The sequence below is a fragment of the Nanorana parkeri genome, unplaced genomic scaffold (assembly GCF_000935625.1).
Source record: "Nanorana parkeri isolate BGI_ZX_2015 unplaced genomic scaffold, ASM93562v1 scaffold972, whole genome shotgun sequence".
Classification (NCBI taxonomy): Eukaryota; Metazoa; Chordata; class Amphibia; order Anura; family Dicroglossidae; genus Nanorana; species Nanorana parkeri.
Genome location: NW_017307240.1, coordinates 484,414 through 494,648, shown reverse-complemented (window position 1 = coordinate 494,648; position 10,235 = coordinate 484,414). Strand labels below are relative to the sequence as shown.

The following is a 10,235-nucleotide window of genomic DNA, read 5'->3' as shown; positions in this document are numbered from 1 at the left end:
ATATATATATATATATATTGCAGCTTACCATTTCTTAAATATGGTGGCTCCATTCGTTTTCTTTTATTTGTTTGGCTAAGCAAATTTTCTGTGAGTATATAAATATTCCTGATGATTCTGCTAGAAAAGCCAAGTCTAGCTATCTTCTGTGAACTACAAAACAATTCCTCGCTCTCTAATAGAGATGAGAAATGGGTGAGGTGGTTGCATTTTACATCAGAAAATAAGCCTATGATGACTACACTGCTGCTTCATAGATACAGTAGAGTGCGTTAGCATTGTCACCCTAAGAAGTGTGTAGCCTGACAAAATCACCAGGTGAAAATAAAGGAAAAAAAGCCTGAAAAAAGGAAACTAAGGCAATCTTTACATCTAGAGGACTGGTAATCTGCAATATATTACATTTATGTTCTTAGGGTTAGATATGCTTTAGGTAATGCTGAATATACATATATTTAATAGGGCTAGATAATTGATTTTATATATTTTTTTATAACTAACTTAAGAAATGTATTTTTCAAACTGTTTTTATTATATACAGTATATCACTTTCTAAAAATTACCTTCTTCTGCAGAACTGTTTCATGATGGATGTCACCGTTTTGGATGCGTTGGAAACTCCGTATTGGTGCTTCTGTGCTCCTGTACAGCTACAAGAAAGCAAATGCTCAGAGACCCTTTATGACTTCATGGGAAAAAGCTTTCACTTTGAATACAAAGACTCTATGGGGAAGCTGTGTGCTGAACTTAACTGGATGAGAGAGACAGAGGAGTATTTCATAATAAACTTGGTCTTGCTCTTAAACACAGAAAAGTTGAACAGCTACTTTGGAACAAACTACACTGTAAGCAAATACGTTTTTTGTTTATATACATAGCATATGGAAAATATCTTCATTTACAAAAGTGCATTAGTATCAAATTGGTCATATTGTTTCATAATTTAGTTGCGGCCTCTCGGTTAATTTTAAACAGGAAAGTATATTTAGCAGAGCTGTTTAAATTAGCAAATGACACGAATCGTATTGCGAGCTGTAATTCAATTAGCATTTAGGTCTGCCTGTTGCTCAGTTTTTCTAATGGAATGTGTAGTCACCATAGTTCTTTTAAATAAAAAATACTCACTAAACATATGTGGGGGCACATATTTGGCCTTGACTTGGATCACAGTTTGAAGGCCTAGCTCATGTCTGCCTTAAAAAAACATGCTTATGTAATTTTTTGTGATCTTAAAAAAGAACTATGGGGTAACCTTTTTATCCCATAGTTCTCTTTAGGGTCACGGGAGGAAATATAATAACCTCTTCCCGTGACCCAAAGCTCAGTATATAACGGATCCTGATAATACTGTCGAGATTCACCCAGCTGGCTGATTGACAGCGGGCTCTGCCTATCTAGAGGCAGAGTCAGCTGTGCCCACCCCCTCCCCATCTGTTCCTCTAGTCAGAGCTGGAGGATCGGAGAGGGGGGGGGGGGAATCCCTGCGGGGAGCAGTGACTGACGGTCACCGCTCTCTGTAGGGAGATGATCTGAAAGTGAGCGAGCGACGGTATGTGTTCACTGCCCGATAAATAGAGCCGGAGTGTGACAGTTCCAATGTCGCACGTCAGCTCTATCTATGAGGATGAGTGTAAATCAATCACCTCATAGTTTTCCTTTTAAGCAGCAAAAATCAGCCTGACTCCACATTATATTGCGATAACAATGGCAGCAAGAAAACTGTCAACCATTTCACCACAAACATATGAGGATCTGGGTGTAACCTGTAAAGAATTTCAGTATTATTGGAAATTTTATTGTTTTGATGCCATTCATTGTTTTATGAAGACATGAACAGCAGACATAGGCAATAAAAGATACACATTAAAAACCCTGTCTATTTTGGTAAGAATCTACTGAGCTTTTTGAATTGCTTCCTGCACCATAAATTGCCAGCCATAGACTTCTTCTGATGTCATGCTGACAGAGCTGATATAGCTGTGAAGCCTAAGCTTTCATCATTTCCCACCCCAAGGTCCATTATCTTCAAGCTTCTCATCTTTCAGACCAAAGCTAGTAGAAATACTTGATATGTCTTTTTATAGACCCAATCTCTTATTTTTCCACCTTTTTATTTCTTGTCAGAAATGAGAATGAGTAACAAGAAACATCTCATAATTAAGTGTACAGCAGCACTGCTACACTAACTAGGAATTTCCCTTTTAGATTAAGTGCAGTATCATACATTGCTTTAATTTTCAGCCTAATTTGTGCATTTTTTTAAGGACCTCTTTTAATAGATTTGGATAGAAAACCACAAGGAACCCAGAAAATGCAGCATTAAAATTTTTATTTTTTTGTATCAGCACAATGCATCAGTGGGAATAGACCATATTGAAAACAATACACCATGCATGACAGTATGGCTGGTTAACACAACCGTAACTTTACAGAAAGAAGTTCTAGAAGCCCTAAAGCTTCTAGAAGCCCTTTTGTAAACACCACAGTCCACCCCACTAACAAGAACTTTTTGCTCTCCTGCCTTCCAAATACAGGTGTGGAGAACCCTCTCAAGGACACAGAAAAATGAAAACAACATATTGGAGCCAATTTAAATGTTTTCTTTGCCAGATTTTGATGTTTGTGGTGGGATCGCTTTATTGAAGTATACTTTACATATTTAATTTTTTAATGTTTTTTTTTCTAAAGCTATAGACAATATAATTAGTGAAATAAGACAATAATGTTCTTGTACGAAATTTTTGATTATTTAGATCTTCTTCATTTTGGTTTATGGAAGGCACAATTATCACTCCCTAAAAAAAAAACATTGAAATAATTAATTTTGTTATTGGCCAACCAAAAGTGGAAGTGAAAAGGGGGAAATTAATGGAACGGGCACACAAGCAGTGATTAAAATCCAATTTTTAGTACATTGTGAATGGAGTAGTTCCCGTTGCAGCATTTTCTCTCACTTCTGGTAGTGGCTATTTTCCCAGTAAAGATTAGTAGATCTGTTTCTGGGCCATTCGTAGAACCTATTGTAAAGTACTAAAATTGCAAACTTTAATCTGAATCCCAATGACGTCTATGGATGGGGTTGAATTTTGATAACCAATTCTGGCCGAATTCAAGGCAAATGGATAGAATGTCAAGCAAAGTGCATGGGGAACATGTACCAATGCAAAGAAAATTAAAAAAAAGAGTTATGTGCACTGAAATGAAGGTCCTCATTTTTATTTTTATGTAACTTGGAGGGGGATATAGAAAAAAACAGGGATCCTTACAGTTACATGCTTTGGAGATGCCTTTAAAATGCTTGTGGTGTTAAAAAACAGTACATTTCTCACGGTCAGTGTTAGGGACACCGTATTCTGGCATCACATATATGCATGTTTCATAGGTTTTTTTTTAGTTTTGTATTCAGTGGTAATAGGCCTGAATTGAAGTAGCAGCCGCACCCAGAACTAAAAGCTGTAGGGAACTGTTTTTGTTACTGACAGCACCAGAGACAGCACCTGAGAAAACACATTACTTTGCACCAGTACTCTGCAGGGCTGCTCCACAAACCTTAGGTGAGGAGGAGTGTTGGGCTGGGCACACACCTTACAACCATCGCAAGACTTTTGTGTTGCGATGGTTGTAAGGTAATTGAAAAAACGTACGATCTGCCTATCTTGGGCAGACCGTACTTGCGATGAGGCCCGCTTGCGAACATTGGTCCGTCCGGCTTTTATCTTACTAACATGCTACACACCCGCCGAAAATCGCACGATTCTCGGTGGGTTTTCGAACATGTTCCTAAGATAAAAGTCGTGCGACCTTACAGTAGCAGAGGTCGCACGGCTCCCACACACCTTACGATAATCGTACGATTTCCCGCGATTATCGTAAGGTGTGTGGGCACCTTTGGGGTGCTGGCAATGCGGAGGAGGAAATTTGGGGCAGCTTTATGGGGGACATTTCCCCCCTTCCTGATACAAGGGTAAGATTGGGGAATCTACCGCCACCATCGCATTGGGAGTCCAAAATGTGGCACTTTGAGAAGGTGAGAAGGTGATGCAAAGAAAGTCTTTGCTTCATTTCCTGATGGTGCTGGAGTCAAAACGTATGCCCACATACACAACACGGGGAAAGTCAGGCAGCAGCAGCAAATAGAAGTGGAAATCTTATGGCCAGGGGGAAGGGCAGGCAGCAGTCAAAATTAAGTTTACAGTCATCCAGCAGTAGGCTGCCCATCCTTCCCCAAATCAGAATTTTTATTTTATGAAGGTATATTTTAGCTTTCTTTACTGTGGCCTTGTTTTCAGGGTTTGGCAGTGTACACTTGTTTACACAGGCAAAGCAGCCTTGTTTGCAGCGCAACAACTCATACTTGTGGGGTAGTTGTGAAGTTGTGTGCACAAAAGTACAATGTATTTATCTCCCCTACTGCCAATGCTTCTATTACATTTATTTTTTAGAAAGTCAGAAGCATAGGTAGGTAAGGTTTTTTTTTTTGTACAGATTTACATTTATTCATTTGTTTATTTAGCAAACATGGGCACGAGCACTATTTCAACTTGACAAGTCCTAGGCATTTACACCACTTTGTCCCTATGAAAAAATTAAAAAGGCTGCCCACCCTTCCACAAAGCAGAGGGAAAAGCAGGCAGCAGAAAATGGAGTAGAGAAAATTCTACAGTCGGGGGTAAGGGCAGTCAGCAGAATGTTATGTGTTGAATCCTATAGGTATAGGCTGCCTGCCCTTCCCCATATCTTCATTTTTTGTCACTTGTATCAGAAATGCGTTGTGGAGAGGCTTTGGGAGCTGGCTTCTTTTTAACCCCACCAGTGGTGAATGGCACAGGCAGTAGTATAGTGGCCAACAAACCTTTTACTAGGGATGTTCAGATACCAAGTAATGTACTCCGTACAAGTACAGATACTTTTCCAGCTCGAGGACTAGACTAGAGAAAAATTCAAAAGTTAGGAGGCAGCTGTCATTTTTAAGGAGCATACGGAGCTCCTGGGATTTGTACATTTCTATTTTAATGCATTTTTATAAATAAAGGGATGCGCCGATACCAGTACCGATACATTTTTGTTTGTCATGTGACAGTTTTTCTAAAACAATACAGACTAATGATTTCAGGACAGTGGTGGAGCGCCAGAGCCCGGTCCCCGCTGCAACCCTGGTAGTTCTCGTGAAAATGCCAAGTATCGGCACTGGTATCTGAACTGGTATCTGGACATCCCTACCTTTTACCTTTTTATTCTCCCAGACACAGGTCAGCCACCTGCCTGCAAGTGCTGCTAATGGGCTTTTCTGGGATCTACTACCACCATGAGAGAGCACACATTTTATTTTTTCAATGTTTTCTTACAACTAACCATGTTTTATATTTTGCTCATTGGTGACAGTTATTTAGGCAGTTTATTAGGCATCGGTCTATTCGCTGTATTTCATGGCTTGGTGGGATTCCAGCTATATGCATAGCTATTCTTGCAAAACATTAATTTTGTGTTTTGGGCCTCATGCACACATGGAAGAGCAAAATTGTATATTGCGTATATATACGCACATATGCACGTATTTACGTGTACTATATGCAATCCCAGAATGCATCATTTGTAATAGAAATTTTATTGAACTGTACGTGCGTAAAATACGCTGAAATACGCTGCCTGGACGCATCTTGGGTCCATTCTGTTTTTGCGCATCTTTACACTATGCAAATATACGGCTCCATACGCAGCTATGTGTATAGAGCAGTTTATTTGCATATGGGACAATACGCACATATACGCAGCGTATTGTACGGCAGTGTGAATGAGGCCTTAGTCTCTTCCCATTTTCTATTGAGCTGAGATTGAGCTCAGCTCAATCAGGTTCAAATAAGCTTGCTTGAATAATTGAAAAACATGTGTTTGACGTGATCTTTTATATATAAGCCTGCTTTGAAAAATGGTTCAGGTGTTCCTAATCATTGGTTATATTACGAGGCTGTACAGCTGGTACCTTTCATGCACTAGAAAAATTCTATAACTTATCTATGTTGAGGAAAATAGAATTACATTTATTGGGACCTTTTAAAAAAAATGGGCAATTTATTATGACTAGATAGCACCCATACATAGGTAGTTAATTGAAATGAAATCTCCAGTGCTTTTGCACTCCCACAAAAATTGGAATTATTTCAGATCACACTCTCATTACCTTTCCGAAATCATTATAAAAGATTAAGGCAGACATTTGATAATTGCCCACAATGTCCTACTCCCAATTTATTCTTCATTTCAGTTATTGTAGATGTTTTAGTTGTCTTTTATTTCCAGTTAACTTACTATACACATATTAGTGATTTTACATATTTTAATCCACGGAAACGCAATCCTTCTGGATTTGGTAGATGACAGTGCTTTGTATTACCCATTAGTTTCTTATTTTGTGATGGTCCTGTATCACCTAAATCTCAGCACATTGGTTGTTGCAGTTATGGGTTTCTAAACACTGGTCCTATAACTCAGCCTATATTTTTCTTTGGCTATATAGATGAGGGTTAGCCATAACATAATTACCTTTAGGCTAATTGCAGTGAAAAGTTATTGACACTTTGATTTCAGCTTTGATTTTTGAAAAGCAGCTCATTATGAGTTAAAAACAGTACATTGATTGACTTATTTATTTCTAATACTTTTAGGATTCACCTAACTGAAGCAGAAAACTAATGAAAGGATATCCATCGCCTCAAGTATTTAAATGCATTGGTGTTTCAAGAAGAAAAAATGAAGAGTTTTACACACATGATGTATATCTCTATTGTACAAAATACCAGCTTATGTATGTCAGTGTCTTAGAAAAAAGATAAAATATTAGGGGTAAATGTGATAGACATGAAAACTGTTTTCATAAAAGAGTACTACATGAATGGGTATATCAAGATGCCTTTCATTCTCTGCAGTGTTGAAGAACAGCAGCTGCAAGTACAGTGCCTAAATTAGGGCCCGGGTTTAGGCTTTTGGTGGTGGCATCAGTTTGACATTTAGTTTGTTTAGTCTGTTTTGTTTTACATGTGCATTCGACCTGCAGTTGACCTTCTTTTGACCTGCTTCAAGTGGATTTTACATTCCATAGACTGGTATGGGAATAAAAAACCTGCTTGAAGCAAAAAAAACCCCATCAACACAGGCCTTTTGGCGGCTGTTTTCTCTAATGGAGTAAAGGGTATCTTTAATCTTTGATATACTAAAAATGATAGAACTTTGTTGTTAACTTGGTTCTGTACTGGGTACATGTTAATGACTGGAATAATTGTTGGATGATTGCGTCCCTTTGAGCATTAAACATTTAGGTATAGGTAACTATTAAGCTTTTTGAAACTGGTTTTCTGTGGTATTTTGTTTTGTCTTAGTACTTAGGATGCAATTGTTCCTTAAATGTTTTTCTTAGATTTGTTTAACGGCCTATTCACACTATAGAGTTGAGTTAATCACACAATACCGTTCACTTAACACACGCTGGCGTGTGTTACCGTGTGCTAGGTGCATTCCATTGCTATATATTTGAATGATATCCCAATGAACCTCCTGGATGCTATACGGCAAAATCATGTTTCACAGTGAGCTTTTTTAAACTGCAAGGTATAGTGGTACTGTGCTTTGCAGTGCACGGTGGCGGGAGGTGCATTTGGGTGTCATTCAAATGAATTGCAATACACCTCGCATGCAGTATCATACACTAAGTGTACTGTGTATTAGTGTGCATTAATCACATGGTATTGTGCAATTAACACAGCACCTATGGTGTTTAAATGGGTCCTTATTGACTGTTCTAATAAGAAAAAAAAGATTAAGGTGAAGAAATATTTCACCTCCATTATTTTGATTGGCTTTTCCGTTTTACTTATAGCATTATTGTTTGACTTCTTGATACAGTACAGTGTATAGTAAGCTGTACAGTATATGGCAATGTGATCGAAAAAATAAAGCATGTGCTAGCAAAGAAACTGTTTTTATACTATTATTAACCTTCACCTCAGGAAAACTTAAGCTATGGACTAGTAAACAGTATTGCCTGTAGGCTCATTACAGCTGACCTTCCACCTGTACTGTGGTTGCTAATATCAGTATTGATTACAGGCTCCCTCCAACTGACCTTTGTCCCTTTACTTAGGACTTGAACTATGGAAGCTTTTCCCAGAAAGGCATGCAGAGGGAAAAGGCCCTAGTCACCAGTATTGACTATAGGTTCCCTCCATCTGATCTTTTCCCCATTACTGAGGACTGGAACTTTGGAAGCTTTGCCGGAAAAAAAAAGGCAAGGAGAGAAAAAATGTCTAGTCATCGATATTGACTATAGGCTCCATGCAGCTGATTTAATTCCCCATTACTGACCTGCATTGCCTTTCTTCTGCCCTATGTCTTACTGTGTTGAGGCAACCATCTTAGTAGAGGCAGGACTTTGTTTCCTTGTTTAAAAACTGCCCCTGATGCTCTGATGACTGGTAGGAACATTTTTAGCAGGCAGCAGAAGTGGTGCAGCTAGTACAAATCCCCAAAATGGATAAAGCAGAATCAAGTAGATCCAGCTATGAAGCTCAAGGCACAGGAAGTACACCGTTTTTTTTCAGGAATCGGTCACGAAAAAAAGGTTTAGCCTACTGCTTGTGCACAATTAACATTTCTAGATTATGATTATAATATGGCATATCTTCACTTTTTGAGTTCAGGTTGAATTAATGCACAATTGCATGGGCAGTTATCTTTCTAATGGCTTTCAGAGACTAATCATTATTTATTAGTGATTATTTTTAAACTTCCTAAATTTAAAGCTAGGATGAAAAATGATATTATTAAGTATTAAAGTCAGTGTCCCAAATATTGAATGTTGATTATGAACTAAACATTGAAATTCTCTTTTGCGTATATTGGTGGAACTGAGGTCAAATTAGTGATGTGCTGCAGTCTGACAATATGTAAAACTCAACAGCGTTTTAGGAGACCGACTGTGTGGACTAAACCTAAACAGAAAGTTCCATTATATACTGAAAACAAGCTGCTAGTAATTGTTGTAACCATTTGTTGCAAACAGTATAAACCACTCTTACACTCCGCATCCACCAAATAGATTCTGTATTCACAGATTCACAGTTACACAACACAGCTCATAATGTACAAACATGTTATGCTTCAGGCACTCAGCCCGCTCACTAATCTTTGGTGCAGTAATGCAGGCACCATGATGATCATTGTATGCAGCAACCTCTAAAAGGGTGTCTTGTATACCCAGGTGACCCCATAGGAGCCAGCCAGTAGTATAATAGTAGCAGCTGGGTAGAGGAATGCTGACATGTTTTGTTTGCTACCCAACAAACTACATCAGAGCACAAAGAAAGACTGCAGCCTTCTGATCTCATTTAAATAGACAGGTATAGAATTGGCCAGATAAAAAGACCATGGATTTGCCATATATAATTGTACTTCTTTTGCCAGTATATCTTATATTTCATATAATACCCCACCCACAATTTTCACAGCAGATGACACCCATGGAACTTGACTCTATTTCTACTGATGATGGGGAAAAACTATGGAAAATAACTAGACCGTGTAAAGCTGCCTCTTTTATCCCCGCCACCTGTAGGCACAAGCCTACTGTGCCTAATGGTAAATTCATCCGTGGCTAAACTATCACCAGGAGATAGCATATAACATTCTCTGCTGCTGCAAGGCACACCCTGTCACAAGTCCTACTGTGTGCAGCTTACCCAGCAGATCTTGGACCTTGCCTGGTTATGCTACAGTAAAGCCATGTAACACAAGGAGTTGGGTAATATTCATCACCAGGACATACTATAACAACATTACGACATTAACAGAATTTGAAGCATAAATAGTGTCATCAGTTGGTGTGGTGGCCTCTGAGCATATTGGGTTAAACTGCTTCAAAATTCCATCTACTCAACTGATCCTGTTCCTTTAAACTACTTTTAAGTCTCTTATCTAAAAGAGAACTTGTCTGGAATTCATATTAGGAGGACGGTGGCATTATTGATACATTAAGAACGAATTGAGTAACCCTTCACAAATTGTTTTAATTGACGGGATTCAAATAGTTTTAGCACTGCTGGAAAAAGTGTGCAAAACTTCTTCAAGGGGACTGTGTGCAAAAATAGCCCCACTATATTTTTACAGGAGTTTTTCTTCATAGTGAGGTTCAAGAACTTGTGGAGCAGCTCTTGTACTGGGCAGTCAATGATCTTGCATGTAGCTTA

At 38.5% G+C, this 10,235-nt stretch overlaps 1 protein-coding gene across 1 annotated transcript in view; it reads left to right on the top strand.

Annotated features, from left to right (window-relative positions):
• The window catches only part of FBXO15 (F-box protein 15), a 69,320-nt gene extending 62,633 nt beyond the window's left edge, over positions 1-6,687 (top strand). The window contains exons 10-11 of the mRNA XM_018566754.1: positions 576-845; positions 6,663-6,687. Of these exons, the coding sequence (XP_018422256.1) occupies positions 576-845; positions 6,663-6,677 (285 nt within the window). The 3' untranslated portion in view covers positions 6,678-6,687. The remainder of the gene's footprint in view (positions 1-575; positions 846-6,662) is intronic.
• Positions 6,688-10,235: the final 3,548 nt, after the last annotated feature.